This window comes from Barbus barbus (genome assembly GCF_936440315.1).
Source record: "Barbus barbus genome assembly, chromosome: 10".
NCBI lineage: Eukaryota > Metazoa > Chordata > Actinopteri > Cypriniformes > Cyprinidae > Barbus > Barbus barbus.
This window is the reverse complement of record NC_136738.1, coordinates 30,871,159-30,889,197: the sequence shown is the minus strand read 5'-3', so window position 1 is coordinate 30,889,197 and position 18,039 is coordinate 30,871,159. Positions and strand designations below refer to the sequence as shown.

General features: G+C 35.2%; 1 protein-coding gene across 3 annotated transcripts in view; it reads right to left on the bottom strand.

The window, feature by feature from the left end:
* Positions 1–17,823, bottom strand: part of LOC306876467 (RNA-binding motif, single-stranded-interacting protein 1-like) — a 58,484-nt gene extending 40,661 nt beyond the window's left edge. Inside the window, exon 1 of one of the 3 annotated variants that reach the window (XM_079427649.1) lies at positions 17,601–17,823. In XM_079427649.1, coding sequence (XP_079283775.1) covers positions 17,601–17,669 — 69 coding nt within the window. In that variant the 5' untranslated portion in view covers positions 17,670–17,823. Of the gene's footprint in view, positions 1–5,396; positions 5,733–17,600 lie in introns of those variants that run through there. The other 2 variants (XM_079427651.1, XM_079427650.1) reach the window with 2 other exon arrangements.
* Between the last annotated feature and the right edge of the window lie 216 nt (positions 17,824–18,039).

Here is an 18,039-nt window from a genome sequence, read left to right as displayed (position 1 = left end):
CCGCCATAAAACTAACAGAAAGTTCATTGTGAAAATACATTCCATTTGTTTTATATGGTAGTGCACATGATGTTATTTCACATGTCACATGGACTCATCATCTTTCTATCAACAAGGATCTGATCTGAAGGCATAACCTTGTTCTGAAGGTACATTGAAAATTTGGTGTTGAATTTACTCTGAAAAAGGTTTCACTCAGAAATTGCTAGTAAATATCACAAATAATAACAAAGAAATGGAACATAACACATGGAATTAATTGAAATTAGACTGAGATGGTATAATTAGTTCCAGTAACCTTGGGAAACTTAAAAAAAAATAATAATAATAATTTCCATCAATTTTCCACTTCTGTCTTTATCTGGAGTCCTGAGACCCATTTAAACTCACTAATAAATTTAGTGCAATAGAGGCAATATTTGATGCTACAGATGTGTAAAATAATCTTAGCATGATTATTCATAGCATGTTATTAGGTATCATTATGATTCCAAATAAATTGTATAATTCAGTCAAGTTTCTAAATAAATAAACATGTAACATGACTTGGCTTAGCGGAGGAAAGCCATTCGAGAACCCAGTTTTAAAAAATGTTCTGCATTATGCAATTTATATGCAAATACAAGATTTTCATTTGAGAGTAAAGGACTCTTAAATCGAGTTCAACACTCATTTAATAGCATATTAACATTGTTTGTACTTCATATGAGGCGTATAATTCAAATTAAATATTGGGAATAGTGCCATGGGTTTGTTTAGATGAATATTATTTTATATTATGCGGTCACTGATCATTGCTGTTTACATCTATTACTTTGACTCGCATTTAAAAGAACAATTCACCCCAAAATTACATTATTATCATAATTTACTCACTTCTAACCTCCATGGACTTTGTATTATTTTCTTTCTTCCATGACAAAAGTAGTTTATATGATTTATGTGCAAAGTTTTGTTTTCTGAAGTCATGTGATAGCTGAAATGGAATATTTCCCATCATCATAAGCTATTTGTAGTTTTAATGTTTTTTGTGTCTTTTTCAGTAGTGTGATAATATAAATCACCATCCACTTTCATGATTATGGAATACAGATCATGGAATAATCTCCTGTCATGTTTCACAGAAGAAAGAAAATCATGCAGGTTTAGATGGACATGACTACTTTTAATTTTAGCCTGAACTATCGCGTTAATTCCCACACAAAAGCAGTGAAAATGTCCAAGATTGGCAGGTGCTGAAAACCACAGACCTGAGCTCCATGAAATCCAGTAGTGCTGAAAAAAATATCATTTCATTAAAGGTCTACACAACAAAGACAGCATTTATGGGTCAGGACAGAGTCAATGTCCTATTGAAATGGCCTGCCAACCCTTTGGCTGCTCTTTCTGCTATTGTCTAATGCAGCTGCGTACAGATGTGAACATAAGACTGGATAAATAAGACAAGCTTGAGTTTAAAAAGGCAGCAGTGGATTATTAAAGGTCAAAAGCTGCACTAAATCTGCCTTGATATGGATTCCTCCAACACTGCTGATACTAAACATTTAACAGGACGATAAAGGCCTCTATCAGTGGTGTGTTGTGACTTCTGAAAGTCTCATGGTTTTACATGGTTTCTGGTCTAAAGGCACAAGGAACAACTTTACACATTCAACAAGCAACCCATACTATGCTTTCCTGTAGCTCAAATAGTAAAGCATGGCGCTAGCAACGCCAAGGTCATGGGTTCGATTCCCAGGGAAAGCAAGAGCTGATAAAATGTAAAAACTGTAACTTGAATGCAATGTAAGTCGCTTTGGATAAAAGCATCTGCTAAGTGCATAAATGTAAATGTAATGCATTTTAATCCATGATTACTTCCCTGTTTCTGAAAGCCATTTCTGAAATATTTCCTGAAAACGTCTTTTTTAAAATGTTTTTCTCTGGGTTCACATAACATAAGGGATCATTCCATTCTGCTAATGTTACTTTTGAATGTTCTCGGAATGTTCTGAAACAAGTAGTAACATTTAAAAAACTAAAATGTTTAGAAAAACATTCCAAATAATGATATATACTGTAAATAACAATTTGTGCTAATGTTTCGAGAGTAACATGAAGAACGTTTCTTCATAACTTTGAGAGAACCTTGCTAGAACGTTCTGAGAACATTCCCTGTTTGCTAGGATTATAGTTAATCAAGTTTAACTCAAGTTCTTCAAGTTTTTAAGCACTTCTTGCATTGCTTCAAAAGAATTGAATACAAGAATGCAGTAACAAGCACATTCTGTCACTTTTAGCCTGTATTCCTCCATTCACACCACACTAATTACATTTGCTCACGCTAATGTGAACATAACAAGCTAAAGAAGGCAAGAGAGATGATTTACTTGTTAGTGTCACAGTGAAAAATGAGTAATTATATTGGTTTGGCTTTATTCGTGCACTACTTTTTACTGTGTTATTGTAGTATGTTTTTTGGAGCATTTGACACGACTTTGACATGACTTGGTTTTAATAATCCGTATGTTAATATAAACGTTAATAAATGCATAGCACTGGGTGCTTGTTGACTGTGCGATGATGATTTCCATCCGTCATTTTGGAGATCACATTCTCATCCACTTTTTTCTGAGAAGGCACTGCCTCCCTGGCCTCGGAGAAAACGCCCCGATTTCTATTTTAGATGAAAATAAACTCGTCATCCTGTAAAGCACAATGAATGCTATTAGTCAAGTGTTCTGAGAGGATACGCTGGAAAACAGCACAGTTAGTCACGTTGCCGGTCAAGCGGGAAGTCCTTGAAGCGTGCTAATCTCTTTAAACGCTCACAGGATGAATAGTTTAACAGCATCACATTTGGACAACCCAAACTGCACTTCATGCCACATGAGATTATTTTGTTGAATTTTTCCAAGAAAACGGCACGTCTGTTTTTCGATTTCAGGACAGACCTCAAAAACAAAACAAGACAGCTAATCTGATCTTTGCATTGGAGAAACAGCCATGCATACAGGAAATGAGGCACAAACACGGCCTACAAGTGGACAAAGAACATCTTTGAGGACGAGAAGCCAGTGTTTCCCCTCGAAGGTCCTCTGCCCCGACCAAAACCCACACATTCCCAGAGTGGAACGGGCTTTTCTTAGGAACTCAAAGCCTGTTTGTATCTCACATGTGTTTGACAATTCAGCTCTGCAGGGAGAGACTGGCTTCTTATCAGAGCACCGCAGACCTAGTCAGCCCATCATATCCGTGCTGGAAATACGCTGAACTTCCAGTTACCGCCTTCACCCTGTGAGAGATGCTGCCCTGCTGCAAAACGACCTATGAATATATGCATAATCCTCTCGAGTGACAAGCAAACCCTTCCTCTCCCTCTTCCACCGCCCTCCTTTCCTCTTCTATCAAGAAGTCATTCTCTTAGCGTGCTGCTGATAAATTAAATTTCATCATTAGGCAACATGCTATAAGCGTGCCATTCGCAACACACGGCTCATCAAGGCTTTCGCCGATGCTGCAGGTCCAAACAGCGACTCTATCTAATCCCATCATGATGCGCTGATATGACAAGGTCACCTAAACCCATCTAAACCAACCTCACAGTCACCTGTGAAAGAGTGAATCGCATGGAAACACCAGCAGGTCATATCTGACCCCAAAATCATAAAAAAATACTGCATTCAAATCATTGAATGCAGACACTACTTTGCAGCTCCTTTATAATTGCTATTATTCTTATCTGTGGTTCCTGTGATATATTAATTCTGTGTTAATATTTTAATGCATTATTGTGGGAAAAAGTCATTTAAATTAGTTACAACAAATACTAGCATGAAATATAAACGTCATTGCTTTTTGGCATTAAAGTAATGAGAATTTGAGAGGGAAACGTGTGTAACTGTCATGAAAATTTGTAATTTTCTTTATACAAAATCTAAAAATATGGCTGAAGTTGTATGACTTTGACATGTTCGCTTACGGGTTTCACCCAAAAGACTTTAAAACCAAACATATAACCACGAGGATCATAATTAAAGTCAAATGATGATTTTTACCCGTTTACAATTAAGCAACATCCTCACAGTGTGTGCCCAGAATTTGTCAAAATCTTGTACGTTCTCGTAATTACAACTTGTCATTTTCTTTATGCAAAATCTAAAAATAAAATGACTTTGGAATGATGATTTTCACCTGTTTACAATTATGTATCATTCTCACTATTTGGCCAGAATTGGCAAAAATCATCCAGGGGGTTGAATAAATTTCCACCAAATGTTTCCATCTTGTATGTTCTCATCATTAACATTTGTAATTTTCTATATGCAAAACCTAAAAATAAGGCTGAAATATGCCTTGGATGTGTTCTTTTACATGTTTCACCCATACGATTTAACCATGAGAACCACAATAAGATTTTTACCTGTTTATGCAACGTTCTCACTGTGTTGCCAGAATTTGCAAAAATCATCCACAACAACCGATTGATGAACAATCTTTCACCAACTGTTTCTATATTGTACATTCTCATTAAAATGTTCTTTATGCAAAATCTAAAATTAGGCTGAAATATGACTTGGACACCTTCGATTATAGGTTTCAACCAAAAGACTGCATTATTGCATTTTAAAGAGCAAATAACCATGAGGGCCACAATTAAAGTCAAATATGATTTTCACCTGGTCATGATTATGCAACATTCTCACTGTGTGGCCAGAATTCGCCAAAAACAAACAAATAAAATCATCCTCAGCAACTGATGAGATGAAAAAATGTTTCTGCAGGTAGCGCATGTGAAAAGCATGCATGCAGTGAGATTAGGAAAGGCTTTAATGAAGAGTGTCATATGAGAGGGTGCATTAATTCAGCGCTGTGACTTTTGACCATTACAGCAAGGTAAAGTAGATTAACCACTGAAACCGAACACTCCATCAGAAGAACAGACAGGCAGGGCTGTGAAAGTATATTCCCATCAGAGGAAAATGCAGTGACGTGCATGAGACACGTAAAAACTTGATCAAATAGAGGCCTATTTTTAAACTGGTGGGACGGGTTTGATCGGGAGGGGGGAAAGGTGCGATAAAATTGTGAATGAGAGCCGGTGCCATAACACAATCAAATGAAACGCTAGCACAACAAAAACACACCCATCAGAGGGGAGCGTTTGATTGGAAGGGAACCAATGACAGCTATTCTTTATGGATTAGTTTCATGGAAGTGCTGCTTTTGGACACAAGTAGTCTTTCATCCGTCGATCATCACTGGAACGTTCCATTTACTGTTATTATCACAAGAAAGTGCAAATAATAGTTTACACAAACACATTAGCACAGATCATTCTGAATTAGGACTTTAAAACCCCACTTTAGACAACAAATAACCATGAGGGCCACAATTCATGTCAAAGAAGATTTTACCTGTTTACGATTATGCGACGTCCTCACTGTGTGGCCAGAATTTGCAAAAATCATCCTCAAGAGCAGAATATCCACCGACGGATGAATAAATTTCTACCAAATGTTTCTATCTCGTACGTTCTCGTGTATCCAGGAGGGTTAAGTTGTATCTGTGGCTCTATAAACCATAGAGACCGAGCAGAGCTGTCATAGAGTCTCACTTTGATGTATCTTTAAGACCGAATCGTTGCGGGGGAGAAATAATAGGTGTTGCAGAAGGGTGAGCAGCATATATCCCACAGACGCTCCCTGTAGTTGGCTTGCCCAGCCCGTCTGTTTCGCACAGTTCATTGATCTGCGGTGACTTCTCCATAGAACTACACCTCCCACTATGGAAGAAACCACTGCGCTCTGTTTAGAGGGGGGACGTGCACACAAACAACACTCAAAAGCATCACAAAACAGATTCTTCGCTCAAATACTAATGCATATTGCATGTTAAGCATGCATGCATTTACACGCACCACGTAACACATGCACAATGCTCTGGTTTTCAAGTGAGAGGATATTACATTTCATCAACTCCCCTTTGGCTGCTCTTGGTTTCCTTTGGCCCGCATACTTCACATTCCTGAGTGAGGCCATCAGGTTTTGCGGTTTTACAATTTCATGTGTGCTGTACGGACTGATTTAACACTGCGTTTAGAACGAGAAGCCAAAATAAGTGTAAATGACGTAAAAAAACAATGACAATGAAATAAATCCAAAAAAGGGCCATTTATAGCTATCCGGTGTTATCTAACTGCAGGAAGAGCTGGTATGTAAACTGACTCTCCTCTACGGGTGGAAGATCTGGTTGTGTAGTTAGGGTGAAATGCATGAATGTTCAGGTCAAGCTTAACCTTGTAAAGAGAAGGAAGAAACCAGAAATTATATTTTGCATGAATTAAATGAAGTGTATTGTAGGACTATTAAAGCTTTTTTTGCCCTGTGACAAAATTTTCATGACAATTAGACACAGATGACCTGCTTTACTTTTTCACATTGATTTAAAGTGATTTTATTAAATGATAATTATTTAAACATGTTTATTTTGCACTACATTTAATCTAATATATAATTATGTATGTATGTGTGTGTAAATTATAAAAAAATATAAAAATTATATATTTTACTATAATTTAATTTTAAATAAAAGAAAAATAAGACATTCACATTAATGTAATATATATAATATATATTAGTGCTGCCAAACGATTAATCGCATCCAAAATAAACAATTTTGTTTACATAATATATGTATATGTACTGTGTATATTTTTTATGTATATATAAATACACACATGCATGTATATATTTCAGAAAACTGTTTTTTTATATATTAAATATATTTATGTATAATATAAATTATATGAATATAAATATAGACATGTAAATACATATAAATATTTTCAAAATATATACTGTATGTGTGTGTATTTACATATACAAAATAAATATACACAGAACACACATATATTATGCAAACAAAACTTTTATTTTAGATGCGATTAATCGTTTGACAGCACTAAAATAAATAAATATATATATATATATATATATATATATATATATATATATATATATATATATATATATATATACACATACACACACACACACATACAGATATATATACACATATGTGTGTGTGTATATATATATATATATATATATATATATATATATATATAGGGTACAACAGGGCTAAAGGCGCCCCGGGTAAAAGGCACCTTTGATATGATATTATTACTGATATTATTTCATCTAAATCTAAAAAATGTGGTGTAGCACTTTCCAAAACATTAGATTTTCAAGATGCACGTGTATATTTATCTGATCTTTGACACGATCGTGCGCAGCAGTGCAAAGTTGATTCTGTGCTTACTTGATCTAATATTTTATGTTTTTTTTTTAAATGTTGTAGATTTAAGTAGCAAATGAGAATCTCTACAATTAATGCATATATTTTGAGACAAAGGTCTTCTTTATGATTTTCAGTTTTGTTTAAGATAATTAAAGCAACAGTTTTTAAATAATGAAAGAATATGTAAAAGTATGGTATTTGGGGTAAAAAGTGCCCCTGCTGTTGGGGCTAAAGGTGCAGTAATTAACATGATAATAGATTGCAGACTTTTCCATTTGTTGAAATGATATGGTTAGATTCAGATGGTAAATATCATATATTATGTTGGGTGTCCATATTAGAAATAATCACCATGTTTAGAATGAAACCATCATATTTAAAAACATGATATTAATCATATCATATAATAAAATATCATTTGTTGTTACTTCTGTAAATTCAATTATACTTTCAGAATCTTTACTTATAAAAACGATTTTGTTTCTGTATTTTAAAATATATTTATTTTTATATTAACATTTTAATGACAGTATATTTATTGAACAAAAAAAAATTCTTTTTCAAAATAAGCAGAAAATAGTACAAACTTTGCTAAAGTGATTGTTTTGAACTAAGTTAATACTAGTTCAAAATCACTTCAGCAAAAATAAAATGTTTTTTTTTTAGCTGAAGTATGTGTATCAATTTATAAGATTTTTAAACAATATAAACAACTTGAATGATTTATTTTCACACAAAATCTGTTGCTCCATTAAAGTTCAATACAACGTATATTTTGTTTTTCTGCAATTATACATTTTTTCTTAAGGGGGGCCTTTAGCCTCGTTGTGTTGATGTTTCTGTAGTACTGATATCAAGACTTATCTGTAAAACTTAAAGCAGAGATTTAACCCACACCAGAAACCACACTTAAATTCTGACATAACAGATCAAAGGAAGTCTGGCAATGATGTAGTGACCAAAACATGTAACAAAAATGCAAACTCTCTTGTATATTATACGAGAGCTACTTCCAGCCATTCTCAATCTGGAAATTCATCAACCAACTTCATCCAGTGCATTAATGAAGGAGGACCATGCATGATGAACACTTGATGATGCTTGTTCTTCACGGTCTGCTGCTACTCATCCATTTATACACAAATAGAAAGAAAAATTTAATTTTTCTAAACGCACACAACACGTCTTGTGATGAATGTAAGGCACGTCCTCACACCTAAACACTGCATTTCCTGTTGTCTTCTTAAATCCACTGAGCTCATCAGTTTTTGATTTCACTCTGCTGTTTTGAATGTAAATTTGATCTTAGGAGCACCGAAAACACCTTGTGGTATCAATAATCCCCAGCTCTGGCCGATCGTGCTTAGACAGCAGTTTACGTCATAGTTAGGATGTAAATAGGTCATTTACAATCCCACAGAGAGCAGGAGTAAGATCTTTGCCCTTGCACCCTCTCCTTTTCCTGTTTGTGACCAAAAAAAATCAGACTGGAAAACATCTGCTATTCAGGACAGAGCAAACATGAGTGCGTCAACACCAGCCACAGATCAGATGAGAAACAAAGCAGTCGGGCATCAAAGATTTGGCTCAATTACACACAAAATAGCTTCTGTCAAAGCTACGTCAGAAATCAACCAGTTCTCCGAATAAATGCCACAAAAAGAGATAAAAACTGTCTAAATATTTAAAATACGGGGGCAAAAGGGTCACTGTAGTCAATTGATGCATTCGAGACAACAAAAGCATTAAAAGTTATTCATTTAATACGTACACAAGAAAGGATGCATAAAATTGATCAAAAGTGACAGTAAAGATATTTATAATGTCATAAAAAATCTCTTTCAAATAAATGCTGTTCTTTTGAACTTTCTATTCATCAAAGAATCTTAGAATCATAGTTTCCAAAAATATGAAGCAGTACAGCTGTTTTTGACACTGATGATAATCAGAAATGTTATATATATTATGTGCATATTAGAATGATTTCTGAAGGATCATGTGACACTGAAGACTGGAGTAATGATGCTGAAAATTCAGCTTTGCATCACCGCAATCAATTACACTTTAACATATATTAAAATATAAAATGGTTATTTAAAATTGTAATAATATTTCAGAATATTACAGATTTTACTGCAATTGATCAAATAAAGGCAGCCTTGGTGCAATTTCATAACACTGTATTCTAGCAGAGCATTTATTGTGTTCTGCGACCTTGTGCATCCTGACCCTTAGCTTAAGCATTCGGACATTTTCAAAACAGACAGTGATACAGATGAATTTTAAAATGTTACATAAGAAGAGAGGTGGAATAATGTGGTTTTCTGCACTCAAAGGACACTCGGGGTCATGATGGTGACCTGCTGGCACCTTTCGCTCTGCTGTGTACGTGTTTGTATGAATGATGGCAGCATGTCAACAGGCAAATGAGGTAGCAGAAAGGGCTGCTACCTCAGGACTGCTAATTCAGCTAAAGCTAAATTAAATAAAAAACATCAAAAGTAACAAAAGAGAGAGGCTAACATATATATACAAACAAATGCAAAGTTAATGGCACATAAATGCTCGGTCCCAAATGGCATACCTTTTCATTTGCAACCATTATGAGCCAGTTCGGACTTCACAGCTGACTATTACCTAAAATATAGACTGGGAAGAGGACTGTGAGAGGAAGCCATTTGGAATGGGACCAAAGTCTAGCACGATCATCCCAAAAGACAGAAAGATAGAAAGTAAGAGCGAGTTCACATAAAGCCTGGCACAACGTGCAGAGATATTTAGAAATGCCCTGTCAAAAATATTGACTTAAAAAGCAAAATATTGAACACAAACTCAACTAAAACAACTTATCTTTCTTTTATTAGCCTTTAACTTCAGACATTTACACTCTTAGTGGGATATTTCTTACTGTATCAACTTGCCATTTTCAGCAAAATTCAAGAAAACAAAAACTATTTACATTATTAGTGAAAAAGAGGAAAAATACAAGGCAGGAATTGGTTTTATCCACCAGGAACTGACTGCATCATAAAAAAGTGTGCATCGAGAGCTGAAATAAAGGGTCTTGGTGACAAAGAAGATTAAGAAGTCAAGTCAAATATATTTGTATAGTGCTTTTCACAATACACATTGTTTCAAATGTTTATGTCTATTTCTTCTTAATATCTTCAAGCCTTATAGGTGCGTTTAGCAGATTAGAGTTGAATGATAATATAGCTTACAGTTTGCAAAGATACCAGCAGAGATTTGCTATATTATATATCGATTTACATAAAAATACTGTATGTATGCAGAAATAGTTGGACATAGGCCTACTCGTAAATCCAGCTTTATTTTATAGAGAGTGGGTGATATATGGAAGACTGTTTCTACTATGGATATAAAGAAATAAAAAAGGTAATTGCAACTTTATCTCACAATTCAGACTGTTTCTCGAAATTCTGAAAAAAAAAAAAAAAAACAATAAGCGAGATAAACACACAGGCTAAAATATATCAGCTCACAATTATGAGAAAAATTCTGAATTTTTCTTGCAATTCCAAGTTTGACATTTTTATTCCAAGATTATATGTTTTTCTCAGAATTGCAAAAAATAAAATAAAAAATCTGCTAAAATGCAATGCAATAAAATGCAATTACGTATTTATTTTAATTACCTTAGTGGAAACGGGGTTCCATAGCGATAATATAGTTGCATTTTGTGATGATATAAACAATCATGCAGCTGAGATTTGCTATATAGTATATCTTGCTTTACATGCGTGTACTGAATGTGAAGTAGGATATACTTGTAAAGTACCCATACAAATATTTATCCTTTGGAATAGCATGCAAAATATGAATTAGGTCGATTTCAGGACATTTTTGTTGACATTGCATGATAAACATCAGAGTCCAGAAGCGAAACCAGTTAAGAACCGCTGGTTTATAATAGCAAGGATGTTTAACAAAATCTTGAGGAGCTTTAAACCTACAGGAAAGCAGCCCACAAATCAGCCGTAAAGTAGCCCTGCTTGACATGGTACAGCTGTCCATGCTGAATGTGCAGAGAAAACAAATGAAGAGGAAAGCGTTCGCCTCCCCCACAGGCGATCAGAGCGACTATATATCACACTCCAACCTGCCAACATTTGAGCACACATGCATGTGCATAAATCCATGCACGCTGACTCTCTCTGTACTGTAGTTACGGTGCCCTACAAACACCTTTGACTGCTAAACGAGAGGCTTTTGAACTCCAATGCAACTCTGAGACGTCTAAAGCGCCACGTTACTGCGTGCAACTTGCCCAGACCACATTCTCGACATTCCCCCTGCCTTCCACCGTAATGAAGAAAGATTTCACCCTGTGACTTCCTATCTTGTTCGGTCTCGGTCCATTTGCTCTGTATAAATAAAATGTTGCAATTTGCGCGCTGTTGAAACAGTGCCGCCCTACATACCTTCCTGCCTCTGCCGTCTGGCTCGAATCGAGAGCCCCATCTTCTTGGCGGGGGCCACATTGTAGTCGTCAACAGCGACAGCTTCGAGTTTGTCAAGGCAGGCGCTCGCGCACTACGAAAGCAGCATGTTTACATGCGTGTATGCGTCTGTCGCACAGGAAGACGCCTCTTTCACAGATAGTCAGTGAGAGAAAAAAAGAGAGAGAGAGAGTTTGGATGTGTGCAGGGCTGCTGGGAATGAAACACTAGCTTACTACTTACTAAACTTACTGCACAGTATGCACTGTATACTGCCTACTATGATTCAAAAATAGTGCATTATGCAATGCTAAATGTGACCCTGGAGCACAAAGCCAGTCTTAAGTCGCTGGGGTATATTTGTAGCAATAGCCAAAAATACATTGCATGGGTCAAAATTATTGATTTTAATTTTATGCCAAAAATCATTAGGATATGAAGTAAAGATCATGTTCCATGAAGATATTTTGTAAATTTCCTACTGTAAATATATCAAAACCTAATTTTTGATTAGTAATATGCATTGCTAAGAACTTCATTTGGACAACTTCAAAGGCAATTTTCTCAATATTTCGATTTTTTGGCACCCTCAGATTCCAGATCTTGGCCAAATATTGTCTAATCCTAACAAACCATACATCAATGGAAAGCTTATTTATTTATTCAGCTTTCAGACGATGCATAAATCTCAGTTTTGAAAAATAAACCCTTATGACTAGTTTTGTGGTCCAGGGTCACAACTGTTTATGTCTCATGAGCTCATCACGATGCATAACCTCAATGAGCTTATTTTGTACAGAAAATACATTTACGTTTATGCATTAGGGAGGTGCTTTAATGCAAAGCGACTTTTATTGCATTTAAAGGGATAGTCTGCACTATTTTGTCATTTACTCACCCTCTAATTTTCATTTTTGGGTGAACTCTTTCTTTAAGGTACACGGTTTTATTATTTCTTGCTTTCCCTGGAAAAACACTCAACTTTTTGCAGTCCAAGCAAATACTGAGCCATGAAAATGGATGTTAAAATCATGGCTGTATTTACTTCATTTACATCACCTTGAAATGAAAGGTCAAGTTGAGAGCATTGCATTGTGGGATGCAGTATCCTGTGCAGTATGTATGCTTAAATAGCAGCCGTTTTTTATGATATATAGAGAGAGAAGGTTACCAAAATAATGCAAAGGCTTCAAAATGTTATGATCCCTGCTAGATTTTAGCAATATTAAAATGAGTGAATTTTACTGTGAGTTCAGTGTTATTAAGAAAGACCGATTTTAATAAATAATCCAATCCAAAAAAATAAAAAAGTTTAGAAAATGTGTAGACCAGAAGATCATAATTCTCTGAATTTATATGTGTAATTTATTTGCATATATCATAACACGGCATGCTGAGACATCTCTGATTATAACAGGAGTGATCTAGTTTCATTCAAATACGGCATGGATCAGTTTAGACATGGATGTTGTGCGTGTTAGTTTGCAGGCTTTATGTATGATGTTGTCTAAATTGGAATTGGAATGGGGCTCTGAGAGCGATTCAGTAAAATGAGATCCTTTAAAATTCATGACTGTAATATGATTTGTGTATTTGCATGACACAAAACAACATTTCGCTCCCGCAACCCACACATGTAATTTTAAAACGATCACAACACACAAGGCATTTCTCCAAAGCACATCTGGAGATTGAAATATGACGAGAAGATGATTATGAAGGTTTTTTTGCATCAAAAGCTAACAATCACAGCATTAATATCCCCGCAGTCCTGTGAAATATTTATATGTAAACTGGTTATTTGCAGAAAAGGATATGTAAATTGCTCTGAGGGAAACACAGTGACACTGTGACATGTCAGTTGTGATGCTTTCAGAAACTCTGATGAGATATATATATATATATACACACACACAAATATATATATATATATATATATATATAAATAAATAATCTGTTTTCTTAAACTAAACAGATTATTGATAACAAATGAATGATAGTCTTGATATTTGTGCAACAACAGCTTCACATAATTAAAAAAAAAAAAGTACAAATAATAATAATAAAAAAATATATATACAGTAAAACTAACTAGTTTTATTTTTGGATAGTGAGCAAATTAAAATGAATTAAATACTTATTTGAAAAAAAAAAAAAATTGCACAAAAGCTTGACATTATGAAACATTTGTAATGCTCTGTATTGTTGCATCACATTTCTTCATCATTCCCCCATGTATATGGTATAAAATCATCCTGTCCACTGATACCTACACAAAAATAACTTCCGCTATAGCAGAAACTCAACCGGCTGTCAGATTTCACTATATACCGTCATCCGACAGTCTTCAAATAGCCTCTTTCATAGCGAACCTATTTTTACCCCATTGGGACTTCACATATTTACTTACACATTTACTGAATTGCCTGTTTACACAAACTAACAAAGCAGGTCTATTAATACCAGACGAGTCTGTGTGGCTCTCATTGACCTTGTCAGTTAAGCTGAAGGGCTTTTCCAGCTCTCCGCCTGTGTTTGTGAGACAGGCCCTTGGCAGAGCGCTTCACCGCCGTGGTGGGTATTATTGTGAGCTGCTCCCTCATTTTCCTCATGTCAAAAAGTTCCCAGAATGACTATCGTAGGAGAACAATTGGAATTCTTTCAGCTCGGCACACACATAATGAGGCCGTTGCGGCGCTGGTTAATTGTGTACATTCCGCTGCCAGGCAACTCTTCAGACTTTATTGTAAACATTGTATAGGGCTTTTTAAGGCCCTTCACAATGGCTTTGTTTGCAGGCTCTGTGTGTAATGTCCAATGGCAGTTAATGTGCTAAAAACCCACCCCTCGATCACAGGCTCATGTTGACACGGCCAGCCCACCTACACGGATGAAAAACTGGTGCTTTTTAATTATTATTCATATTGACGATGCATTTTTGAACACTGGTGATAATGCAACAGCACGTCTCTCTTGACTTGTAAATTTAACATGAATAAATTGTTACAGTTCAGTTGCTTCTCAAAGAGCTACATAATTCCCAGTCCATTTCATGAATTCTCAAGAAAATGCATACCGCAATCTCACTAAAATACATCCAGGTTTAACATCAAAATGCTAAAAAGGGAAAAAAAGGAATTATATTTTACATAAAGAAAAATACGTTTATTTTACTACCGTTTATATTAGTTGCACATTATTTTCATTACAATTACAGTATTAAGCAAAAATTCCCCCACATTTCTCAGTCCCATAATGCAACTGAATATACATTTGATATATACTCTTGCTGTGCACTTACCAGATTATATTTCCATTTTCCTATACTTTTTTAAATCCTAAATGTACTATACTGATATTTGTTCAATGACAATAAATTGAATTTAATGCAATCTAAAAATGACTATAAATGGCTGTTACACAATAACTTTTATTTAAATCAGCATAAATTTAAAGTAAATAAATACTGCTATGCATTACAGTAAGCATAATTTGGCAAGAAATGTGCTTAAAAATAATGTCATAATGCAAAAATGGTCCTCAAACATGCTCCATTTTCTATAAACAAAATATAAGTGTTGAATACAGTATGATGGGAACATGTTTTTGACAGGCTTTGACCCTTTCATCAGCACAAATTAAAAACAAAAAATACTGCTATGCATTGCGGTAAGCATAATTTGGCAATAAATATGCATGACAATAATGTAATAATGCAAAAACCCCAATGGTCATAAAACATGCTTCATTATATGCAAAATATAATAGTGTGAAATGTGTGTTTTCGACAGGTTTTGAGGGATTTAACCTTTTGATACATAGTTAATCACGATCAAATCTGCTCAAATTCAGTGCATATGATTTGTTTGTAGCTTAAGCTGTACATTATGCTGTAAACGGTCGAGTAGAACGCCATATAAATGTGTTCTACCTCTCCGCCTCTCAAATAAAGACAGCCTTGAAAGAAATCAAGCTGCTGTAATAATAAAAAAGGCCATTCCTCCCTTCCCTGTCAAAGCTCATCTTACAAAAGCATCTCAACTTGTTCCAAGCTCCTACAAGGGCATGTGCCCAAAAATAGCAAAACAGTCGACAAATAAACAATAAAAAAAAGACACTGGAAACTTTCTGAACCAGTAATTTTCCCTTAGAAATACATCAGATTACGATGGGTTGACACATTGACTTTGATAAGAGTGAAATATGAGGCCTTGCAGCAGATGAGTGCATAAACGCATAGAAACATTCAAAATCTGATACTCATCTTACAGTCACGGTATTCTGTCAGCAGAAATTTTCATCCACATCCATATTAATAAGGCAAACCAGTCAGATCAAACAAGCAGCCACTGCATTAACTGTGACATGCAAAGTTTTGATTGACAAAAACTTGTAACATTTAAGATTTAGGTTTCCTCAAATCAATACTTTCATAAAGCTCTGTGATACATGACATGTTCAGAAGGAACTGGATCTTTTGATAAATGAAACCCGATTAGCACCATATCTACAGTCAGGCAGTATAATGGATGTGCTCCACCCATAGAGCGCCTCAGTATTGATCATCTGTGCTCTCTCTGATAAACAGCAGCTACCTTCCTCTCTGCTCTCCATCTTTCGTGCCAATTCTCATGCTCTTCTTTTAACACAACTGAAATTAAGCAGTGTGAAAACTGCATGTCTAATTTAGCATATTAAAAGTATTGGAGAAAATAATCTGAAAATTACAGGTCGACAAATATAGTTTTTAATGAAAGATGCTGATGGAGGGTGGCATACATGAGGAAATATATTAATTTTGTATAATATTTGAAAACATTACATGATTTTGCCAAGCAGCTAACTCTAGGCGTGGTTTTCAGCTGAATGCACTAAAAATGTCAAAGTATTTAGCCGATTGCACTAAATATAAAAGAATGCACCATTTAAAATAATAAAGAAGATCAAGACCAATCAATCAGCTAATATTTTACTATTTAAAAGATTATCAGCCAACTTCTGTGCTTTAATGAGTTGAATGACGTAGCTGAAGAAAGTTTCAGTTTCAACAACATCTAACAATAGCCTTGTCAATGGATAAAAATATTTTTCTATTTGAGAGAGAGATAGTGTCAAAAAATAGCCTACTTATTTAATAAGTAATATTCATTCAATAATCAATATATTTTAACATTAAGCATTTTATCTCATACTCATAGTTTATCTATTAAATTGAATTATCTACAGCTAATATATCAGCCATTGAATTCTGCATGTGCCAAAAATCAGACCCCTCATTTTTAGTAAATACTATAGTAGGTGTTTGTTTTCGATTTTTGTAATTGTAGCCTGCTATATCGGCATTATTATATCGGCATATCGGTCAACCACTTGACTGTGTAAACAAACAACATAACGTCTCCTTACAATTAAACGATCATTATTTTGAACTGCACATATAATGATTCAAAAGTGGATGAACTAGAATGATAAATGCACAAGTTCACAACAAGCACTAGTGCACACACTATCGAGTTCACTGAGATTGACTTCAGCCAGCGCGCGATGTCATGTCACAGGAATTCACGAGCAAAACATTTAATAACCACGACCACAACGAGTTTAAACCAGCACTGCATATAAAACAGGGACGATTAGCTTATATCTGGATTTGACTGATTATATCTGATTAAAAAACAACAACAAAAAAACCCGATTTAAAATGTCCGCCTGAAAATCCCCTCAAGTACGCAACAAACTTACAGCAGAGCTGACTGACTACAGTATCAGCAGACTCCCAAAAATATGCGCACAATGTCTAATAAAACATGACATACAGCAGTCGGATTTACAAACATGAGGTAAAACCTCTTTTCGTACCTTGGCTTGCAGGTAAGGGGGGTAATAGTAGGTATATTGGGGGTACATCTGCCTCCACACCTTGCCCATGAAGATAAGCGGTAAATTTAGACGCGGATGTCACTTCTGTCAGACCAGAAACCCGGAGAAAACCAACACCGACCGCTGCTGTCGAGGAGAGGAGAGGAGAGGTGGAGCTGCAGTGGAGCAGAGCTCCCTCCGGTGCACACAAACCCTGCTACACAGACTAACAAACAGCAACCAGACACTCTGCATCTAAAGCAGTGGGTAAGAGTGTTATCAGTGTTTTTAATCTAGCAGTATATATGGCTAAAAAAATGGGATACACAAATGTTCTAGACCTATTAAGGGGTTGAATTATTAGCGCACATATTGTTTTTAGATTAGATATAAAAATATATGGCTTATTTTGAAACTGCTTGTCAACATTATGACCCTG